At 41.1% G+C, this 24,989-nt stretch overlaps 1 protein-coding gene across 1 annotated transcript in view; it reads right to left on the bottom strand.

The window, feature by feature from the left end:
* LOC122790111 (lysophosphatidylserine lipase ABHD12-like) overlaps positions 1 to 24,989 on the bottom strand; it is a 392,933-nt gene that overhangs the window by 34,292 nt on the left and 333,652 nt on the right. The window contains exon 6 of the mRNA XM_044057688.1: positions 20,685 to 20,812. Within this exon, the coding sequence (XP_043913623.1) occupies positions 20,685 to 20,812 (128 nt within the window). The remainder of the gene's footprint in view (positions 1 to 20,684; positions 20,813 to 24,989) is intronic.

Raw genomic sequence — 24,989 nt, 5'->3', positions numbered from 1 at the left:
AAAAGAAGAAAATACTAAATATCTATTTACATTAAACACCAGAGTTTCAGCCACAGGAAGTATAAAAATGACACTGACAGAAAGTTTCATACAGATGTAGAAAACAGTATTTATCTAATCTCACTATTCCTGATTGACTGTTCCCTAGTTAAGTTACTTACTGAACAGAGCAAAGCAAGATAATGTGGGTGAGTGATCCTTGTTGTCAGATCCAAGACAGAATACAGAATGCTTCTGAGACTTCAGTCTCTTCTAATATTAAAACATTACTTCTGTACAGAATGACATCACATGCATCTGGTCATCTGACTCTGTTTTCTGCATTATCCCCCATTATTAGAAGCTACCAGGGTTTACCACCTATGTGCTACAATACACAAAGATAGAGCTTTGCTCAGTTGTGGTGCAGCTGCTGGAAGTCATAAAACTATTTAATTCTTCCTACAGGAGCTGTAACCTATTTTCTAGCACAGCTACTGTGTCTCTAGCTCCTTTGAAAACTGTGGGATAACATTTTTATGGTTTAACCCATAAAGTAATTTCATTTCAAGAATATTTTGCAAAGTCAGGTGGATTAAGATTAACCTCTTCACCTCCAGTATATGCTGTTACAATGTACACATTTAAACAATTACAATAATGCATGTACATCTCTTTTCTTTCCAGCAGGGCACACTGTTGATAAATTTTAACACAAGCAAACCTCACAAATACATTTTCAGCACACGCATCTGTAAAATAATTTTGATATACAAATGACATATACTCATTTACAACATTTCAGCTAGCTGTGGTGGCATATGTTACAAATCCACTGCCCTATTTCTCCTGGCATGGCTAGCAGTCCCTCTTATTGTCACAGACCCCACCACCATTTCTTGGTCCCAGTCTTTTGTCTACAAAAATCTTGTAATTTTTTCGAAATTAGGGGAGGTATCCACATGTAGCCTTTAGCCAGGATGCAATTATTTATTTACTTATTACTATTTGATAACTGGGTGGGTGAGCTGGTCCCTTTTCAGCTACAACCTGGACTCTAATGAACAAGAGTGTGTCTGAAAACAAACATATAACATAATGTTATCGATGCTCCACACCTATGGTCACCCCCTTGTTAGTCAGGTCTGACCATAAGCTAATCACCCTTAACATCCACATCCCACCCCCACCCTCCAGTAAGGAAACCTCCATAAAAAACTTCTCCAAAGCAAACTTCATGCTACTCAAGTCAGAAGTGACAAACTTCATGACACTCAAGCAGACGGGAACTGAAAGTTCGACTGCTGAATCCTACACTACGGCACTGTACGAGCACATCCACTCATGCATGAATCGTGCCATCCAAAATAGAACCAAGATGCTCTCCTCCAAAAAAAGGAAGCCAATCTGGTGGTCCTCTGCTATAAACAAACTTTACAACAAAAGGAAGAAATTGTTGCAGAAAAGAAGAAAGTCCCAGGATGCAAAAAACTCCCTTACCAGCCTCAGTAAGAAACTGAGATCCCTCATAAAATCCTCCAAAGCTAGTTACGAAAACAAAGTTGCCAAAGATTCCAAAGAAAACCACAAGGCATTCTATAACTATGTCAAGAATCTAAATGGCAATGCTCAGATCTGCTCTGAGCTAAAACAGAATGGCATTAAATATACTGATCCCAAGGATATTGCCAATATCCTGGCAGATCGATTCAGTGCCAACTTCACCCCCCTCTCACCCCCTTAACGGCCCATCTCAATACCCGAAGATTGCCAAATTCTGCTAATAACAGCCACACAGGTAAAAAATGCACTCTCTAAAGCTAAGAATACAGCATCCATGGGACCAGATGACATCCCAGGCTGTGTACTACATGAACTACAATATGAACTGACACCTCACCTAAGTGTCATGTTTAATCATAGCCTCACCTCAGGTTTCGTGCCCACTGAGTGGCGCAGAGCTACAGTTATCCCACTCCACAAGGGGGGATCCACCTTGGATCCCCAAAACTACCGCCCCATCAGTCTGACGAGCCTTATCTGCAAGGCCATGGAGCATATTATTATGGAACTTATAAACAAAGACATTGGCAACCTTCAAACACTGGACCCCACCCAGTTTGGGTTCGTGAAGGGCTAATTTTGTCTCCTGAACCTGACTGACTTCGTCAAATCAGTCTCCAGAGCCATGGACAAGGGTAATGTGGTCCACACAGCCTATCTAGACCTTGCCAAGGCCTTTGACACCATCCCCCACTCATAGATAAACTTACTAAATTGGGCATTAATCCCTACGTCACCCAATGGGTTGCCAACTGGCTTACTGACAGAACCTACACTGTAAAAGTAACCGACTCCAAATCCACCTTCCGACAAGTGGAGTACCTCAAGGTTCAGTCCTGGGACCGCGCTTGTTTGGCATCTATTTCTCTTAAGTACAGGCCAACACTAAGGGACTCTGGCTAACAAAGTTCTCAGATGACTGCAAACTGGGAGCCATTATTGAATCCCCAAATTATGTGGATACTCTACAAAAGGGCCTTACAGAAACAGATGCTTGGTGCCACAGCCATGTGCTCAAGCTCAATGCCAAGAAATGTATAGTTATCCCCTTTGGGAAAAAAACATATACCCTTGAATTACCAAATAGGTGGCAGTACACTAAACACCAAAAGTGTGATAAGAGACTTGGGGACACGGGTGGACAGTGGTCTCACCTTCGATAACCACATCGCCACAACAGTCAGGAAATCGTATGTGGCACACCTCATCGCTAAGGGCTTTTCATCCAGAAAAAAGGAGGTCATTGTCCCACTGTACTCATCCCTCATTAGACCCATTATAGAATACAACGCCCCATTTGGTATGTACCTCTCAAGACATCTGCAACAACTGGAAAGACCGCAGAAATACCTCACTAAAAAAATCACAGGCCTAAAGCAGATGCCCTATGCTGATTGCCTTAAAAAACTCCAGCTATACTCTGTCGCATATCGTCTACTCAGAGGCGATCTCTGCTTAACATACAAGGCCATGTCAAACCCAGAGCTGTTGGACATGCTACACTTAAAGAAATCCCAATTCCTCAAAGCCACACGCTCCAGGGATCTAAACCTTGTCATCACAATAAACAAAACATGCTGGAGGGATAGGTTCCTGACCCAGAGACTCCCCAGACTCTGGAATAGACTGCCCATACATGTCAAGCAAAGTGCCTCTTTGGTCCTCTTCAAAAGGAACCTTGACGATTGGATAGAAAGGAAATTCACCCCGGAGATCACGTCAGTTGTCCTGCTAGACAAGGGCCCAGGGAAGTAAATAGTGTGGAAAGAAATAGCCAAGGAATTGTTATGGCTAGGCTTCTATAGGCCCTAGGTCTGACAGCCTAGTACCAACCTATGAACCTATAATACAATTTAAATCACAAACATTCATCATTCGGTACGTTTACAGTGTGAATCATAACTACAATCATGACAGAGCCAAACTACAGCAGCAAATAATAATAACAATCAGAATAATAATAATGTCCATTTATTAACCAGGTAGACCCAATGGACATACAATACCTTTTCAGCAGTGACCCGGGATCAATGTCTGGATAAGTGATTTGCTCAAGGTCACACAGCAAACAAAGAAGGGCTGAGTGAATCGTACCCTGTACCACATGAGCTACATCAATGCTTTTCCATTTACAATCTAAGCTGAACAGAGTATTCCATCACCCTTTTCATATAAAAATATAATACAAAGTTTTTGTACATCCCAGCTAAAGTGTAGTAATTTGTGATACATAGTACAAATGACCTGTGTCTAACATCCTTAAAACAAGACCAATGCAATAGTTTCACAAGATGTCCTTTCATATCACCATTAATACTGGTCAATGTCTAGTCTGTTCTTATACTGGAGGAGATATGGTTCCATGTGGAGAGACCAAGTGTGGAAAAGGTCTTTACCCCTCTAACTTAAATTTAGGTCTCACTATGTTGACACAGCCATCCTGAATTTCTCAGGGTAAGTCAGTCTGCTCTTTGAATTTCAGCTTTGAGAGGACAGGTGGGCATTGGTGAAGGAAGTTTTGAATAATGTAGAGCTAAAAAATGGGGTGTCTCTATTTAGTGCTGGCAGCCAGATGACTGCCTTTATGAGATCTCAATGCCGAGTTTAGTTTTGTGTCAAAATGAAGGTCTTATCACAAATTTAAGTCATTTATTCTCCGTTAATTGCAGCAAGTGTTTGTACCACATAGAAGGGTGGATAATTGGAGGCCGTACTCCAATTTAGGTACAAGCACATTGCTAGCTGTAGATTTCTTAGCAGCTGACAATAGGAGATGAGAAATTTTATAGCAAAGCTTCAACTGAGTTAATGTTTTATTTGCCATATTTCTACTGCATTTGGTGAAATTTAGTAAACAGCTTAATGTTACACCCGAATATTCCTGTTCAGTAAGGAATTATGTTTACACTGTCTACAGGGGGAGTGTTACTTTTAATTTTCGTGTTGTCAAGAAAATCATGATGCTTGACTTGTTTGGATTTGTTAACACGTTTATTTATTTATTTATTTTCTGAGATGCCACTTGCAGACTTCTGAAAAACAGTGTTAAGAGCTGTGACTCAAGGGCTGAAGAGAATTTGCCTCACTTTATTAGTATGAGGTCATCTGCTACACAACCAAATTTAAGGAGTGGATTCTCAAGACTTAAATCATTAATAAACATTGTTCTCTGGACATACCACTGACCCCTGGAGTACAGCAATGTTGAGTGACTTTGGGATAGAAAAACAGCTATTGTGAAATATTTAAAATGTTTTATCTTTTAATTAGCTACTGAACCAGGTTACTGCATTATCTGTGAAGTTTGTTCAGTAGGAGAACATGGCTGACTGTCTCAAATACCACGCCAAAAAACAGCCAACCTGTGATAAAACCTTCACTCATACTGAAATAAATGACATCAGGTAGAGTATATAAAGCAATCACAGTACTAAAACCTCTCCTGAAACTGTTACTCATCACACAGCAGACCACAGCAGGCAATGTTGTTCAAACAGTTGTCTTTCCAAAAATCTTTGTGAGGGAGCATTAATCTGCTGTGGGACTAAAATCTCTAGTCTTTAGAAAAGGATATTTTTTACGGCTAGTACAGAGGGATTATGAATGTTAAACCAGGATTCCAGTCAGGTCCATTTGTTGCTTAGGCTGTAAAGGTTCATACTTGTTAGAGACAGATGAGAAGGAAAAGGGCTTTGGAGAATGTCTCCAGCAAACACTAAAAGGAAGATATGTACAGCTGACTGAAAGCAGATACTGTGGGTGAATACGGTTTCAGCTGGAGTACAGGAGAGATTTAGATGGGGCACCAGAATAAGGTACCTTGAAAGGTGGGTATGGATGAATTTAGCTATGTTTAGCCACCAGATAGTAGTGGTAGGTGATGCGACTGCCCTTGGTTGTATTAATGAAAGGGCTAATATAAGGTAACTGGGGAAAAGCAGTATTTGTTATCTATTGGTGTTTAACAAGAATGTTTAGGAGGGGGAGGAGATTTGATTAGTGACTGAGGGTTGATTACATAGGTGTTGTTTCACTTCTAATCCTGACTACAGTTACTCAACTGAAAATATGTGAGCATGACAGATGGAGAGGAGGTAATGTAATGCAAGGCTGGAAAAAATTAAGGTATATGTGAGGAAAACAAGGAGAGGCAGATGATGGGGGTGGGAGCAGAGAAAAGTGGGCCACCAATGAGGATCTGCATTATCCAGCTAGTGCATGCACAGACTGTGAGCAGATCATGACACGGAACCGCTCACTAAGTAGTACCCTTGGCAGTACAGCAGATCAGACTTTGACTCCTATTAAAATGTTTACTTGCTAAACAGAAACAGGACGTGTAGCCAGTAGCTTTCAATTAGTGCAATGGGTAAGCTAAGAAAGTTTATCTGCATTTTTACAGCAAATAGTGAAAAAAAAGTAGCAGCACAAGCATGTAATACATTGAGAGTTTAAAAACTTGTATGTCACTAACTGTTAAGTTCTGGAATTGAAGCAGAAGATCTGGTTGATTTTCCCTTACTTTTTTCAAATGTCTTCTTTGCTGGCATCCAGGTAGTGCAACTACTAGCCAGTAGCAGACTTTTACTGAAAAGTAAAAATTTTATTGGCTTTCCTAAGAATTTTTCAGTTTTAATACTGGGAAAGATCAAATCAACATGTTGCTTGGTCAGCCACCTTATGAGAAGTCATCCAGGCTGTGGAAGATTGTACAAGCTGTAGATGGTTACAACTACAGTCAGACAGCTCTACGTGTAATACAGCTGCAGTAATCCAGACAAGAGAAACCAAAAAGTACAGTTTTGTACCTACCATAAATGTAGATGTTTGAGTGCTAATACAGCTGCAGTCATAACAGATGGGTTTTCCTGCCTTCAGGCGGGTCCTCGGTCGGCCGAATTCCAAAGTCTAGGTCCGGCGTCGGATGTCGTCGCTTCTTCCCTGACGTCAGTGCGACAGGGGTATAAAGGAACCAGTCAATGCCATTTTCTTCAGTTTTTCTTGCCCCAGATGTCAGGTGCCCCCAGAAGGAAGGCAAAACATAAATTTATGTAATAATGCAATGCAATATAATCAAAAAACAGTAGTTGCAAGCAAATACACCATAAAAGAATACCTTAATGAGGTTGTATGAGGAGGTGTTAGCCATTAGACCTGTCCCAAGAGGGGAAGGAGGGAGGGAAACCTGGACTGCAGCTGTATTAGCATTCGAACATCTACATTTATGGTAGGTACAAAACTGTACTATGTTCATCGTGCATACAGCTGCAGTCATAACAGATGGGTAGAATCCCAAAGCTAAAAAAGGGGTGGTAGGCACTAAATGGAACTTGGAGGAGCCAGGATGCCCTGCAAGACTGCAGTGGCAAAGCCCGCTCTAGATTTGGAGTATAATGGTAGGTGATAGTGCTTGGAGAAAGTATGTACAGCACTCCAAGTGGCTGCTTCCAAAATATCTTTGGTAGGAACCCCTCTGCGGAAAGCTGCAGAGGTAGCTGTGGCCCTTGTGGAGTGAGATCTGATGCCTGTAGGTACAGTTTTACCATGAAAAGAGTAACAAAAGCGTATGCAGTGGGCTATCCATTTTGAGATTGTCTGTTTGGAAATGGGCTTCCCTTGAGCACCTGTAGCATAGGACACAAAGAGTTGCTCTGATTTTCTGAAAGGCTTTGTTCTGTCCAAATAATAACGGAGCTGTCTGTGAATGTCCAAGGAATGTAGTAGTCTCTCCCCTTTGTTTTGTGGATTAGGGTAAAAGGTAGGTAAGTGGATAGCCTGATTCAAGGCTACCCTGGATACTACCTTTGGCATAAAGGAAGGATTGGTTCGTAAGGAAGCTCTGTCCTGATGGAAAATTATGAAAGGCTGCACAGACATGAGGGCTTGTAGTTCCGAAACCCTGCGTGCTGAGGTGATAGCCAGAAGAAAGGCTGTTTTCCATGACAAATATTGCAGTTCTGTTGAAGCAGCTGGCTCAAAAGGAGGCAGGGTCAGTTTTTCTAGAATGAAATTGAGGTCCCAAGCAAGTACTAGTTGCTTCCTTCGGGGTTTTATATTCTTAGCCCCTCTGAGGAACGGTCTTAAGAGAGGGTGAGAGAATAAAGGAGGATCAGTGTTGTATTCTGCAGAAATGGCTAAGGCATGGATTTTGATGGAGGAGAATGAAAGTCCACTGCTTAGCATCTCAGCTAGGTACTGTAAAATTTGAGGTAAATTGAGTATTCCAGGATTCTGACCCTTTTTCTGATTCCAGGCACAAAACCGTTTCCATTTTGCAGAGTAGGCTTTTCTAGTAGAAGGCCTTCTGGCCTCCAAAATGACATCCTGCACCTCCTTGGAGAGTAGGGTCTGTTGTGAATTTAAGGAATCTTCCATGCGGCTAGATTGAGTGTTTTCAGCTGACTGTGAAGAGTTTTGAAGTTGTGCTGAGTCAGTAGAAGAGGCATTACAGGCAGGATCCATGGTGGGGAATGCGTGAGGCTCCTCAGGAGTGGGTACCAGTGTTGTCTTGGCCAGTCTGGAGCAATGAGAATCATCTTTGGTCTGTCTGCTCTGGCTTTTAATAGAACTTTGGGCAGCAGAGGAAGAGGTGGAAAGGCATAAACTGTCATTGTTGTCCAACTGAGAGTGCGTCCACTTTCCAGGCCTGTGGATGAAAGGTCCTTGAGCAGAATTTTGTCAATTGGTAATTTCTGTGGGAGGCAAAGAGACCTATGTCTGGCCTTCCCCATGCTTGAATTATCTTTGTAAAAACTTGGGGATGCAACTTCCATTCGTGTGGATCTGTCATAGTTCTGCTCAGGTTGTCTGGCCAGCATGTTTTCCTTGCCTGGCAGGAACTGTGCTTGAAGTTGGATTTGTAATTCCAGAGCCAAGTTCCAAAGAGACATGGCTAGCCTGTATAGGGGATATGAATGGGTTCCTCCCTGTTTGTTTATGTACCACATCACTGTGGTGTTGTCTGTCCTTATCAATAGCTGGCCTGGATGCAGTAGGTCTTTGAAAGCCATAATAGCATTTATTACTGCTAGCATTTCCTTTTGATTGATGTGTAGGTGCTTTTCTTTTTGTGACCATTTGCCCTGAATGCACTGATCTGTCATGTGCGCCCCCCCAGGCGTAGTCCGAGGCGTCTGTTGTGATGACTTGATTTGCTTTAGGCTTGCAGAATGGGAGACCTATGTTTCTTTGGCATGCTTGAGCCCACCACAGAAATTCATTTTGAAGACATGGAATCAGTGGTATAATTGTTTCCAAACTGTGGCTGTGCTGAGACCATAAGTTTTTTAGGTACCATTGAAGTTTCCTCATATGCAGCTTTGCACATGGGATTAGCAGGATGCAAGATGCCATGAATCCCAGAGCCTACAGGATTTTCCTTGCAGTCAGCCTGGTGAAGGTTGCCAGTTTTCTGAAGTATTGAGTTAGTTGCCCTTGTTTCTCTGGCGTGAGGTAGGCCATCTGGGTGTTTGTATTCAAGCTGGCACCCAGGAAAATTATTGTTTGAGAGGGTATTAGTCTTGATTTCTTTTTGTTAACTGTGTATCCCAGATAATTCAACAACATTATTACAAACGCCAGGTGTTTCAGAAGTATGTGTTTGCTGTCCGCTTGGATCAGGCAGTCGTCCAAATATGGGTATATTTGTATCCCTTGAAGTCTGCAGAAAGCAATTACTGATGCCAGGCATTTCTTGAACACTCTGGGCGCAGTAGATAAGCCAAAGGGCAATGCAGGGAATTGATAATGGGTTGAACCTGCAAGAAATCTGAGGTATCTTCTGCAATCTTGTCTGATTGGGGCATGCAGGTATGCCTCCTTGAGGTCCAATGTTACCAGCCAAGACTCCTTGCCCAGCATGGGAAGAAGCTGCTGTAATGTGAGCATCTTGAATTTTGGAACGAGTAAATATGTGTTTAGGATGGATAGGTCCAAAATAGGTCTCCAATCTTTGCCCTTCCTTGGTACCAGGAATAGTCTGGAATAAAAACCTTGACCCTGTTCTTGTGCAGGTACCTCTTGAATAGCTTTCATGTCCATGAGATCTGAAATTTGTTTTTGTGCCTCTGCCCTTTGATTGTGTGGCAGGTTTGGCATGCCTCTCATTTTTGGAAGGTTGTGAAAGTGGAATCTGTAGCCTCTGTCTATAATGTCCAGAATCCATTTGTCTTTTGTGACAATATGCCAATTTTTCAAAAATAATGCCAGTTTTCCGCCTAAAGGTGCTGCCATTTGAGCCTTGCTTGGCATGCAATGGGGAAGTCATTGGTTCTGCTTTCTGAATGGCTGTGAACTATCTTCACCACCTCTTGGTGTAGGTGCTTGCCATTGTCTGCCTCTAAATGATCCTTGAGATTGCCCTCTACCACTCGGGCGCCTGTATCTACCTCTTTGAGGTCTGTCCGTGGCTGGAAAGGACCAATTTTTTGAAGGCCAATTTCTACTGAAACGTGGAGGTTGTACCTGTAGGAAATCTTTCACTGTTTGCATTGATTTTGCCTTTTCCTCCATTTTCTTTAATACCTCCTCAGCTTTAACACCAAACAATACATCTTTTTGAAGAGGTGCATCTAGTAATTTTGCTTTGACGTGATCTGGTAAGGTTTGCTCTTTGAGCCAAGCATGCCTACGTATGACTGATCCTGTAACAGCAGCTCTACATGAGGCCTCTAAAGCATCAAAACCACATTGCAAGGTATATTTACCCACTTGCTCTGCACTATGCAACAAATCCTGCAACTCCTTCAAGTCTGGTTGTTCAGGTTGTGACATTTTGCTTTTCAACTGAGATAACAAAAACTGTTGATACTTTAACGCATGGAACTGACAGTTTAATGCCCTCATGGTTAAGGTGGCCGAGGTGTATACCTTTTCCCCCCACCTTTCTAAAGCTCTAGAATCTCTCTCTGAAGGTAATGGATTTTTGGCAGTGGAGGCCTTAATTCTCTTGGGACCCTGTGAAATAGTTTCTGGGTCAGCCGCATGGCTTTTGTATAGGAATTGGTGTGAATCAGGAACCCAGTAATACCTGTCAGGCTTGACTGGAGCTGGAGGTAAAGAATCTGGGTTAAGGCTGGCCTCTGAATAGACATCATCTAGTATGTCTAAGACAGGAGGTATAGCCAGAGGCCTGTGCTGAGGGAGCAAGAGGAAATCCCTGAGCCTTTTCTTGGAGTCTGAATACTCTTGGCCTTCCCAGTGGAAGTGTTCCCTCAAGGTATGCAAGGTTTCCCCAAAAGAGTAATCCTCAGGGGGGGAGACAGGGGGAATGGACTCCTCTGCATCAGAATCTTCAAAAGGGGAGTATGAATGTTCCTGATCCTCAGAATGTTCTGAAGTAATGGAGGCCTGGTCCGAGGAAGGGTATTCTTCCTCCACTCTGGGCCTTTTGTCCGAGGGGGGTTGAGAACCCCTGATAAGAGTAATCAAATCCTCAGCCATTTTGAGCATCTGCTTTTTAGGCATGGGGCCCTGTGGAGCTCGTCTTTTAGTATGCATGGCTGCTTTAGCTTTAGTGAAAGCCTTAATGGAAAAAGAAGAAGGCCTGAAGACACCTTGAGAGGTGGCAGGCCTGTCTAAACTCTGAGTTTCCCCGCCAAGAGTGGCTTCGGTATCTGTAGTCGGGGTGTGGGCCAAAGAGCCTGCGACCTCGGGCACAGAAGACACTGCTAATGAAGTGTCATCGGTAGTCAGGGGCTGCGTAGGCACCTCGCTGAGAACCGGAGCACCTGTAGTCGGGTTTAGCGTGGTGTCGGTAGAAGTCGCGGACCTCGTATGTCGGTCCTTATCTTTGCGTCTTTTACTCAAAGCTGGAGTCGGAGTATCCGACGACATTATGTAATTAAACTTTTTGCCAAAATAGTGTTGGGCGAACTCCGCCCGACGCTTAATAGTGCGTCTGTTGAATGTAGCACAAAAACGACAGGCCGAGGCGTCGTGGTCTGGGCCTAAGCAAGGAATGCAGACTGAATGGAAATCCTTATGCGGTATTTGCTTCCCACATGAAATGCAATTATTAACTTTGTCTGACATCGGTCTGAGGCAAGAAAAGTGTCCCCAACGGGATACTTAGCTTTCAAGAAGTCTTCGGTTGCAAAATATCCGTAATCTCAGGAGCTGGCCGACTGGCACTTGCGAACTGCTTCTGCTTCGGGCACCGCGCGGCAAGAAAGACTGAAGAAAATGGCGTTGGCTGGTTCCTTTATACCCGTCGCACTGACATCAGGGAAGAAGCGACGACATCCGACGCCGGACCTAGACTTTGGAATTTGGCCGACCGAGGACCCGCCTGACGGCAGGAAAACCCATCTGTTATGACTGCAGCTGTATGCACGATGAACATCAAATACAGTACCACTAAGTGAAGGTCTACAGGAGTAACAAGGTGTTTTATGAGGGTTTTGTTTGTGTCTTTCGGCTTTTCTCGGTTAGGGGTCACCACACCGGAACTCCAGTCCACTAATGATTGGCAGTAGAGTTTTACGTGCTGGCTTGCCGGGCCTAACACACAACCTTCAACAAAAGAATGCCCATTCACGCATGTCGTTACACAGAAGACGCTCTGACTGAGAATCGAATGGGCAACGTCTAACTGTGAGGCGACAACGCTACCGCAGCACCACCACCGCAGTAAGGTGCCTTATGAGGGTGCTGTTACTGAAATGATAGCAGGAAGTTTTATGACACCTGAGACCTGGTGTCCAAGTGCTTATCTGTTTTCCAGCACAGCACTCAAATTACGTGCCCTCATGGTGATGTGTACTGCCATGGTGACAGTCTAAAGAATATTGAGCTTCAATCAGTTGGTTACCATTCCATCATGGAAACATTCCAGTTCACTAGCTAGGTAGTTGGTTTTAGACAGATTCCTGAGGGAAGAAGTACAGTTGTGTGTTGTCAGCATTATAATAATAAGAGAAATGCTCTCTTTCAAACACTAGCTCCAAGAAGAGTGAATCAGCAGATATACAATGGAACTCCATGGAATACTGCAGTAAACAAAATAGGAATCATGGTTATTAACTTTACACTACTCTGAGTATACTCAGGTAGGAGGCAAACCAGTCCAGGACAACACCTGTAATTGCTGCAGCATGCCTGCAAGCAGTCCAAAGGGATCTTTTGATCCAATCCAATGTAGCAGCAGCAGATGAGAGACCTAGTAGGACCAGGAATGAATGATTATGCTGGTTTCTTGTCATGAGCAGACTGATGAAAACTCTTGTATGGACTCTTTTTTTTTTTTTTTTTAAAGAAACATCTTTTTCAAATTATCACATATGACAAAGGCAATCATACATTTATATAAATGAAAACAAACGATATTGTCATCATTTTAGTTGCAAACACTAAATATCACTCGTGGGCTATTTTACTACTTTGTGTAGAATAAACATCAGACTAAAATGTACCATACAAATCTTTCCCTCAAAGATAAGAATCCGAGTGCACAGTAACCACCATCTCCAGATCTTTACCCAAGAAGGGAAAACTGGAGACAGGTCTATAAATACTCAAAATCAGCAGACTTTAAGCTCATCTTTTTCAAGACACAGGTAATCAAAGCCTCTTTTAAAAATTATAGAACCTCCAAAAGGAAAGCAGCAATAGTTTGCTATAGAAATGGACTCGACCCAATGTACCTAAAACAGGACAAACCCAATTTAGTAGGAAATGGGTCAAACCACAGGCAGTTGTGAGCATGAAGGGAACTGCAGGGATAACTGTGTCATAACTAGGCATGTGGAAGTCATATCACATCAAAGACAAACACACCTCTTCAGGACCAACTCAAAGGTGAGGACCAAAAAAGGTTTTTATTCTCTGAAACTGCAACACTGCCACTTGCTACAAATGTAGTAAGTAGCTTGTTATACCATATGACATCACACATGAAAAGCCTCAGCCAGATTGCAAATACAGTATTGCCATTCCTTTCTGAATGACAATACTGCACTACAGCATTACTGACATTTGACAACTTTGCCCCTAACACATTGTGCCACCTTTTGCCCCTCCCTAGTTATGCTTGTAGATCCTGTACTGTGCAATGACTACTTAAGTCTTGCTTGACAAAAAAAAAAAATTATTACTGGGCCAAATAAATTCCTTGCATAAGATTTTATTTACCTTTCTGTTATTTGGCAAACATATACCATTAATAACAAACTGCATAAAAATTCCTTGACTTTGTTGATACCCCATTGAATAACAATTTTTATCTCACTAGAGGTGCAAATCTTCTTCATCTAGTACTAAAATATGCCTGCCTGTGTTTCTGCCTCTCTGGATAACTCAGACACCAAGCTGTCATTTTTTCTCTCTCAGGACCCAAGTCATACACCTCAAGAATTTAACTGTATTCACAGACTACCCTAAAGGCAACTGTAGACATTGTCAGTGAATGATGCACAGTCATAATTGAGTTATGTCCCTAGATGATCTCCCTACAAGACACCACAGCAATTTTTTTCTAAATTCATTTTCTTTTAAATACAAGCATTGAGATGACTGCCCACATCTGGCACAAGTACAATGATACGTATTAAAAGCAAACCCATATGGTGGAATTCACAAATAAATAAAACATGCAATAAAAGAAACAAACTGCTAGCCCTAAAAAGGACTTATCTTATCAGCAAACCCTGGAGTGCAACATAACGAAGTGCAAGGTCAGCTGCCAAGGCTAGAAAAGATGATCACAAAGCCTTTTTAGATAAAACTCTCAGAACTGCTCTAAGTTAATTTTAAAAAGTGCAACAAATCTGACCCTAAATCCACTAACATACTCACCAACATTCAGCCCTAACTTGACCTCCCCTACCCAAGTTGCCTCCCTGAATACAGTCATTCATACAATCACTCTAGATCAAGCCCTGGCATCCCTCTGCAAAACCAAAATCAGCAGCTGCAGAAGTCCCCATGTCTTCTGGTTAATGCAAAATATATCTTAGCCCATCCCTTCTAAAACACTTCAACTTAAGATTTACCTCCGATTATGTCCCCAAGACATGAAGATTTGCCATTATGAGATGTCATAGGCCCTGGTAACTAGTGACCAATAAGCCCTACCATGCTGTCTGCAAGGTCATGGAACACACTGTCACTGAACTCAAACAATGGCATGTACAATCTTCAGACCCAAAGCAGTAATCAATCTGGTTTTGTAAAAACCAAACTGAGCCTCCTAAACATGGTTGACTTTTTCGAAATGGGTTACTGAAGCTTTGGATAAGGGTCAGACTGTCCATTCTGCATACCTGGACTTGGTTACAGCCTCTACTACCACTCCTCATGTAGGTATCATTGATTAACTTGTTAGATCGTTAACCAGCTCTCTGACAGGACCCATACAGTAAAGGTTGGGAGGACCTCATCCAATCAAAAAAAGTCATTACTAGTGCCCTGCAAGGCTTTGTCCTAAGACCCTTCTCTAGCATCTATTCTTCTTATGTGACAGTAGAAGCAAAGGGTCTATGAATGACTGGCTTTGTGGTTACTGCAAACTTGGTGCTGCTGCAAATTCTCCACATTTTTACCCGTTATGAAAACCACTGAAGGTACACCACCCACTGGGACCTATGACTAAAGGAAACTTCCTTTTTTATCTTTTCTTTTCAGTCATGCTCATGTGAATGTCTGTTTTGTTTCTTTTGGTATGTCTGCTATTTTAAAACACCTATCAGATATCTTTCCATTAATTATCTGACTTCCTCCACAGACTTGGTGCCTTTCTTTTCTTGATTTATTAACCTTTTTTTCTGTAAAAGAAATGTATTTAATGTATTCAGTATCTATTTATTATTATGATTTCTTAAACCCCTGAGAACGTTCAAAGTTGTACATCTCATGCAAAGACCCAATGCAAGATGCACAGTGACAGTGAAAAACATTCAGATACAAGCTATCACAAATACATACAGAGTGCTAACTTCAGTGGGGAAATCATTACACAAGAGTAACAACTCCCAAACTCAAAACTAACTTATTTTCTTACAGTGAGAAAAAGAGTAAACAGTTTACATTTACTGATGGAAACATCTGGCTACATCAACCAATGAAACTGCAATGAAAAATGCAGCAGAGCAACAAATGTTTTGAAGCAGAATAATTGAATACAGTATCCAGTAATGCTACACTGATATGGGGTTTATGTGAACTGATGCTGGTCGTTTAACTACAAGAGAATGACTTTACTGTTATGCAAGGTCATCACCAACTGCTTCAAAAAATAGACAAATTATAACCGATGCCAGTAAGCAAAAGCCTGAATCTTATGACTATTTATATAATCTTCACCTATTGTGGAAGATTGAGAGCTACTGCTACGATTTACAAGTCAGTTAACAATTTACAATACTGTTGTGATTAAATTCTATTAACAGATCAGACAACAACAGCAACAAATTTATTACTTAATAGTTTTAATAGAAAGTCTACTGCAGTTTTTGGAGAAAACAAGTACAATTCTTGGTAAGAATGGTAACATGGCAGATGTAGATGATTATATCACCACGACATGAAACACTGGTTCAGGGGTTAGTGTTTCTGCATCCAGGTTTCTCCACGATACAAGTTTCCTTTCCAAGCCCTGGTTAACATCTGTGTGGAGTCTGCACATTCTCCCTTTGCCTTTCTGGGATTTTTCCAGGAGCTCTGTACTCCTCTCACTTCCCCAAACCATGCTGGCTGACTAGCTACTCTAAATACTCCATATACGTTACACTTAACCTTGTCCTTGTGGTCAGGCTGCAAATGGAAACTAACTGTAGGAGACCAATTCATTTATGTCATTAACTCAGTGCAGCTGGGTGATGCCAAAATTATGCTATATACAAAGTATTAAAATATTTAATCTTAAAACTTACACAGTGGCAAACAACTGTATTGATAGTTGATCTCTGTCTTGTGCAGGTAAAGATAAATTAACTGTTCTTCAAACAATATCTATATTGTCATAAATTTCATGGTTTTCTAAACATCTCAGCAACCAACTAACACAGATAGAATTCCTTAACCTCATATGAAAGCTCTCAGCAGGGTCAACAAAATGCTGCTGGCAGTGTGTGTGTTAACTCGAGTGGTTGCTGAAATATTGCAAGTTATTTACAAAATATTACAAACTTAATAGCTACTGTTTTTTCTGTGACTTACAAAATACAATTTATGTCCCGAAACCCAAAGAATACTACGACTTACAGTTTGTGCTCCGCCCACTGGAAGTTGCAGTGCAAATTTGCAGAGCTCCATCAGGGGGAATGAGTTAACAAACATACATACTAAATTAGTTACCTTTCCCCTGCAAATGATTTAATCTGCACCCTATCAGCAGTGTTTAAAAAATATACAATGGCGTGTTTGGCTATGGAGTTCTAGCTTACGGGACTTGTTTATCACACAGTCAACATACTGATTATCTTAACAAAAACTACTATATCCTTGTGGTCGTAATGGCCTAACTGTGATCTGTCCCAATGCAAAGGCAAACACCAGACACAAAACGTCTGTTGTCTCACAACTGTGTTCTGTAATTCACTATTTTTGCAGTCATGCTTAATTGAACTTTACATATACCTTAACTGAACATATTTCACTAGCAACTTTACTACAGATGAATTTGCAATTTAATCTGCAGATTTGGAAGTGTGCATTATGCTTTTCTGTGTTTTATGTACACTCACCTACCTGTATTGTCACTATGTCCACATTCTCGGAGTGATGTTTTACTATCAGCAAGATTGTGTATACTGTAACAAAGCAAATTAACTCGGTCTAAAAAAAAAAAAAAGGTGTCTTCAGATATGAAGACACTTATTCATGCATTGGTTCTAATACTATGACAAATAAGAAATACAGTAGCCTGTGTACTAGTATGGTGTCTGGGTTAACAACAACACAAGCTCTTTCAATTTTCATACACAACCCTGCAATGTCATGTGGGGCAGTTTGCAGGTCTAAAGACATCTGAGGTGCCATTCTTTAACATAAAACACAAAAACATTTACTTTTCTGTATCAGACCTAGTATAGTGACAATGTGTATGGTAAGAGGGCAATTCCCATTCCAATTTGCTGTGAAAATATTGTCACAGGCTCCTTAAACAACTGCTCTAAGAGAAATTATTTAACTGTACAGACTACGTATGTTTTTTCAGTACCTTTTCAAGAAAATGGGGCAAGTTTAGTGTACTAAGATAAGATTTTGCTAAAATTACAAATATGAGAGTATTTCAACAGTCTTCGTTTTACTTTCATTACATGATTTGCATAAGAAAGATGGTAAGGTAGCATTTCAAAATCGACTCTGGGAGGTAGCAACAGATATACCGATCTTACAACTTTTTTTAAGCTGCTGCTGTACATGTTGAAGCAACATCTAATGATTGGCAAATCTCTACCAGTATGCTTAGTCTTTCCTCTGACCACTAAACTGAATATTACACAAAGTACTTTGCTGTTTCAGAGAGAATAATTTTCTTGCCAACAACTTATTAATGAATATTAACTTAGTTAAATACTGCTTTGGTTTATCCAGTTGTATTTGTTAAATTATTCATGCATGCCTTTGTACACCTTACCATCTAATATATTCCTTACCTAGAATCCATTTCAGTTGGAGTGGTACAGTACTTCCCACAGCATAATTTAAACTGTGGTATAGTCTTCTATCCAATTTACTAGAGGAAAATCTACTTTACAAATATATCCAAGGAGGTATTTCAGGAAAAAGAATGTATGGATGTTTAGGTCAACAATGGAAGAATAGAACTTGACTTAAACCTGTTCACTTTACAGTGTATGTAGTTTCATGCTACATTTTTGTTGAGATTTGTCTGCTAGTTTACAGTGTATGTAGCTTTGTCGTATTTATATTCAATACCTCTTCATTTCATGATTTCATTTATCTGTTTGTTAATCAGGCATTTGAACTGGTGATCATTAACCCTTTTCAGCAACTGTGCAGGCCAGAAGGCTAGAGTAAATGCTATATATGAAAACTTCATGTGCCAATCACCCAGTATTGTTCTGGCACTCTTTGCCCATATTATCTGTTGAACATCAGCTCCTCCACGTTCAATAAGCCCATTTGCTCCCCGTCATTGGGGTAGGGTTTGGACAGAAACAGACATCATTCAGACAGCCACCAGAGCAGTTCCAGGGTTTCTGTTTTTCTTTTTGTTTCCATTATCCCTATCACACATGCACACACACACACACACACACACACACACACACACACACACACACACACACGGTGAGGTACAGGACAAGAGTATGCAATGGGATGACGGCAAAGGACACCACTCACTTCCACAAAGGGCTTGCCCTTCAAGCATTCCTGCCCACCCCCCAAGACATGATCAGTGAGCTTGTTGGATTCCATCAGAAAGTCAGCACTGCCAAGAGTGCCCCAAGTGTATGCAACTGCTCCTCCCCTTCCAGGAAGAGGTGAACAAGCCATTCCTCTTTACTACTCCCCTCTTTGACTGGCTTCTCCACTGTTGGGGCCACTAGCAAACCTCAGTCTCCCTGGACTCAGTCGAGAATCAGTCCACTGCACCATGCAGCCAAGCTATCCAGTAGGTTTTGGGAGGGTAGGAAAAAACTAGAAAAAATCCTTACATAAGGAAAATATGCAAACTCCACACTGAACTGCAAGACCTTGGAGTTCTGAGGCAGAGATTTTAACCCCTGTGAAAACAATGATTTGTTATGTGCATTACAGTCTGTCCTTGTTTCTACAGCATATGTATGCTTTTGAGGCTACTGGACGTTTGTAAAAGTTTAACTTTTTTCTGCAGCTTGTATCCATTTCCTTCGCTTTGATGTACAAAATTATATGGCCCAATAGCCTAGTTTGAAATTCATATTTTGTAAACAACTCACCTGATTATAGGTTCATAGGTTCATACTAAGCTATTTGCCCTTACGAGCCATTTTAAGCTTAGCCAATTATACCTTGTGAGACTTGAACCCTGCACCTTGTGCTTGTAAGGCAAACACCTTAACCATTAGGCCACCCTCCCAACCACAATTATCAGCAAAATGTAATGAAGTAAAGTACTAAACTTGAATAGGCTACAAGTCATGTATTTCCACATTTAAGTGTAGGCTTGTAACTTGGATTATTTTAATATTGTACATTAGTTGCACTGCCTCGTGATAGGGTGATACTGTGTCTCTCTATACCACTGGCATCCTCAGCCCTGAGAAGTACCACAGATGCCAAAGAGTCTCCCAAAACAGGAATGATAAATTATCCAGAAGCCAGATCTCCTTTCTCAGTCAAATGTAGTGGGGAATTGTGCACTACACGCAGTTTCTTCCCTGCTGCAAACTGGGGTTCACAAGCATAAGGGCAGGCTTGCACTATGCTCACCACACACACTTCATTCAACATCTTCAAGGTAGTGAGTGTGCACTCAGGTTAACAAATGGTATTATAATATGCACAGGGACATGCGTGGATATACAGTGAAAAATGCAAACTCTAGCTTAAGTATGACGTCCCTGCCCTCCTCATCCCATCCCAGTCCTCGCCCACTCAGGAGGGTTAGGTTACATATATGGGGAAAATGATGCACAAGTAGTTCTCTGTGATCAGCAGGGATCGAATAGAGAACACCATAACAAGACTAAACTTATGTATTTTATATTAACTTTCAAACACATTAACAGCTACTATAATAAAATGTTCTACAACATTTCCAAAATAGATGATTAAAGGAGTCTATATACATTTGCTGTTGTGAAAAAAAAACATTGCTTTTACTTTTGCTGGTGTGTTTTTCTCCTTTTACTTTAAATGCCTTTTTCAGCAGGATGAAACAAAAATATGCACATGACTATTAGTAAGACATTTGACAAATGAATACAACTTGAAGAGATCATACTAAACAACTTATAATCCCCAAAGAACATCCATAAAAACAGAACAGCTCATTTTACTGTGTGGAGAAAGGAAACTGCTCAGTGGACAACAGGGAAATAAATGCAGTCCTTTTCAACAAATACAGCACTACGGTGTCATTTACCACTGCCTTAAAAATCATACATTCTAAGAACCACTTACATTAAAAATTATTCCTTGTGAAGGAATGCTTGTTAAGCAAATTGTACAGAAGACATAAGTCTGGTTATTACCTCAGTATATTTGGAAGTTCTGGGCTCCTGAAAATATATTTATGTTGGTACCCAAGGTCTTTGTGGAATGGAACAAACAACACTTTGTACCCATGTAGACTCTGTGAGGCAGCGGCTATTTGGTACAGCTGTAAAAAAATACAAACAAAAAAAAACCATTGCAACAGCTGTATCACATTGATACTCATTACAGCAAATATGTTCTCATTTTATTTATTCTGTGACAGCTCAAAAGTGATGCACAGCCCACATTTCACTAAATAACATTGCGAGTTACTGATTACTTGTCATCTCTTTTTTGTTAACTCGTTAAGCCCACTGGAGCCATGTGCCCCTTTTCACAGGTGACCGAGAAGCACTGCTTGGCTAAGTTACTTGTTCAGAATCACACAGTTAGCAAATGGAGGTTAACAGAATCAAAGCCTAGAGAACCAGAAAGCATTTTAACAATTAACTGCCTTAATCCACTGAGTTAACTGTTATATACACTGACAGAAAAGCACGCTGTACGAAACAATCATAGCTATAGATGTCATTGTGTGTTCAGTGCTGCACTAGTGCTAATGCTTGGATATTCTGGGTAGAAGGGCCAATGTCTGGCCTGACTTCCACAGCTTTTCATCGTATCATCTTTTGGCAAGGCAGGCATCCTCCTACCTGATATATCAGGGCACTAGTGGTATAAGAGACACCTCCATCATCTTTAGTTCTTTCATGCCCCAAAGTAGTAGCTGTCTGATAAAAGCCACAGCACTAGCTGCCCAGGTGGAAAGAGCCCACATGGATGACAGCACAACCAAAAGAACCCTCAATGCTCCTTCTCTAAGCACTAAGTAGACATGAGGAGGTATACTGCAGATTTAGAAGGGAGGGAAGATGAGAGTAATAAGTGACTGACTACCCCCACCCAACCGCAGGACAGTAACAGAGGTATGAGGATGAGGGGTGGAGGGAGGGAAACATCACTGCAAAAGTGAGTATACTTAAACATCTAGAAATAAGGTAAGCTCCTACACAACTGTACTGTCATCCACACTGTTCACTGGTGCAATACTACTAACTCATGGGAAGATTCCCCAAGTTTATAGAGCCTGGGGTGGTAGCGCTGTGAAGGAATGGTTTATAAGAGCCCTTGAACAATGTACAAGGCAAATCCTGCCTTCTCTCTGGATGTAACGTCCAAGTTATAGCATCCAGAAAATGTATGGACAAATGACCAGGTAGCTGTTTCCAAGATGGCCTGAGCGCTGACCCACCCACCCCCAAGGAAGGCTGTGACTGCTATTGTTGCCCTATCAGAATGTGCCCTGACATGCCCCAGTACATTTGTTCCATGAAAACAGTAGGAAAACAAGATGCAGTGGGCTAGACATTTTGTGACAACCTATTGTGAAATAGGTCTCCCCTCCCTACTGATTGCAAAAGCTCAGAATTGTGCATCTGTCCTTTTTTTCTCACCTCTTTCATCTTTTTCTAAGCAAAAACCTGAGTTACCTACACACAGTCAGGTATGCAGAATCATTTAGGTTTGCTCTGTGGAGCACAGTAAATAAAGAGAGGCTTACTATCTCAGTAAGAGAAATTTCTGTCTCCATCCTGGGCATAAAGATTAATTTTGTGCAGAGAATAAACATGTCCTTGAAGATGATGAAGAAGGGCTGTTTGCATATAAGGGCCTACAATTCACCTGGCAGATGTTATGGCCACAAGGAAGACAAATTTACATGTCAAGAATATGAGAGGTGCTGTAGCTACTGGCTCGTAAAATGACAGTATACATTTTTCTAGTGCATAGTTCAGGTCCTATGGAGAAGGCAATTCCTTCTTGAGTAGTTTTAACTGTAAAACCCTTTTTAGATATTGTTTCAATGGTAACAAAAGGGGGATCCCAGTGCAAACAGATATAGCACATGAATGTGCTTTCCAAGAAACACAGGATAAATCTGATTTGTAAATGTTGGAAAGGTACTTGAGGACCATGAACACTGTAGACTTATTTATATCCACAGCCTATTTCTTGAATCAATGGAAGAACCGTATCCATTTTGCAAGCTATGATTTCCTTGTGTTTAGTTTTCCAGTCTCCCTCATAACTGTATGTATGTGCATCCTGTACATAAGGGGGAAGAATGCTAGATCATCCATCCTGACAGCCTTAAGGTGTTACGCTTGGATGCATAAATTAACCCTTGTTCTGAGATAAGAGATTTGTGCACGTGATGAGGGAATAGTACACACTCCATCCTTTTCATGATAAGTAGAGAAAGGTAATTCTGTCTTGGACAAAAGGTTGTTGTTAATAATTTGGTCTAACCTTCTGTATCGTCAGATTTACCTTAAGCAGAAGAGTGATGGAAGGAACGGTGTAAAGAAAGTTGCCCAGGCCCCTCAGCCTGGTGCCTTGGAGCAAAATTTTCTTTAATATTTTTTTTTTCTAGAGAGGCAAAGTTTATTTCTGGTGTGCCTTATCTGCAGACCAAGTACAGAAATATGCCATTGTTCAGCACTCACTTATGATGGTCTCCTTTGTTTCTGCTCCAATGGTCTGTAAGGACATTCTCCTGAACTGACATGCAAGAAGCCCTGAAGGTCAGACCCATCTCCTAGGCCAGATACTAAGTCCCCTCCCCCCCAATGCTTACTGATGCACCAAAAACCTACTGTGCTGCCTCTGTAAGGATATTCATGGTACCTGGTTGTCATATCTGCTTTAATATTTTTATGCTTAACTCTACAGTCATCATCTATTTGATACTGATGTGACGTTTTCCCTTAAAGTTCTGTGCCAGGTCCCTTGAATTCTTGGTTTCTCTGAGTGATACCTCAAATGCTACATCAGAAGAATCTATAGCAAGTGCCTGGTTGTCTGCGCTTGGCTTGAAAGGGACATCTTTAAATTAAAATTCTCCTGCTGAATCCACTATTAGAGCTGTTTTTTGACACAAGGTAGTAGATGATCTGCAATAAGTGAGCAAACAAAGGTACCACTGCAGTCTCAACATGTGAAGTTTTCGATGGGATCATCAGGAATCAGGATGCATTGTAACTCATGCTCCTGTGGTATTCAACTACCATAATAATATTGTATTGTTGTAAGGAAATGAAATATGTGGTCAAAAACAACACCTTCTACTAGAGGGGGTATGACCTTTAACTGGTGATGTTCAAAATAAATCCTGCTAAGGATAGATATAAATGCTGTTGGAACAGTAATATGTAGTTGGTAGACTCAAGCACTTTGTAAACACCCTTAGTACAGTAGATAAACCAAAGGTCAAGGAGGTAGATTAATACTGGTAATTCATGCTTTGGATCTTGAGTACTATCTGTATGTCTTCTCTATGAGTATGTGGAGGTAAGCATCTCTGAGATCCATGGTAACCATAAAACACCTTAGGAAAGGGGACAGGCAAGTAGAGCCTTCAAGATTAGCATTTTGAACTTTGGCATGGAACAAAACATGATTAGCCTGGATAGATCTAGAAATGGCTTCTAAGGACCACATTTTTGGCACTAGAAATAATCTTGAATAAAATCCTGTGCCTTATTTCAAGTCTGACAGCACCTATATGCTTCCATGGTGTAGAAGTTCCAGTACTGATAAAATGCCTTTGTTTTCTGTATACAAAGAGAATGACTGACAACCTTGGTTGTTTTATGAACTGCACTCTGTCAGTGATTTGGTGACAGACAGTAATCTAGCCATTGACCATCATGTGTGTACAGTAGTGAGGAAATCATTCTATGTTGTTCATCTAGGTCAAAGGAAGTCATTGTTCTACTCTATTCAGAATTCATCAGACCTATCATTCCTATCACTGAGTACAATGTTCTCTTTGGTATGTACCTAATCAAGCATATCCAACAACTGGGATATCTACAGGCATTCCTCTCTAATAGAATACACAGTGTAAGTAACATGTCCTACAGAGACCACCTCAAAGCCTTATCCCTGTATTCCGTCTCCTGCAGACTTTTGAGGAGAGCTATATGCCTATCCTATAAGGCATTGTCAGACCTCACCCTGATCAGACTCCTGCATATCAGCAAAACAAACAGCACTAGGATTATTCATTCTAAAGACCTAAACCTTGCTGGTGATATAAATAGGACCTGCTGGACAGACAAGTATATATCCCTCAGACTACCCCTTCTCTGGAACAAGCTTCCCCATCCATACGAAAACAAATGGATGGGGAACAGGAAATTCATCCTTGGTTTGGCACCTATGTCTCTAATGGACACAGGCAGCTTTTAAATAGCTCACCTCCCAGGAACCTACTTGTAAATGTTTCACTTCCCAAG

Source organism: Protopterus annectens, chromosome 1.part2 (genome assembly GCF_019279795.1).
Source record: "Protopterus annectens isolate FY-2018-M chromosome 1.part2, PAN1.0, whole genome shotgun sequence".
Lineage (NCBI taxonomy): Eukaryota > Metazoa > Chordata > Ceratodontiformes > Protopteridae > Protopterus > Protopterus annectens.
This window is presented reverse-complemented; position numbering and strand designations above follow the sequence as displayed.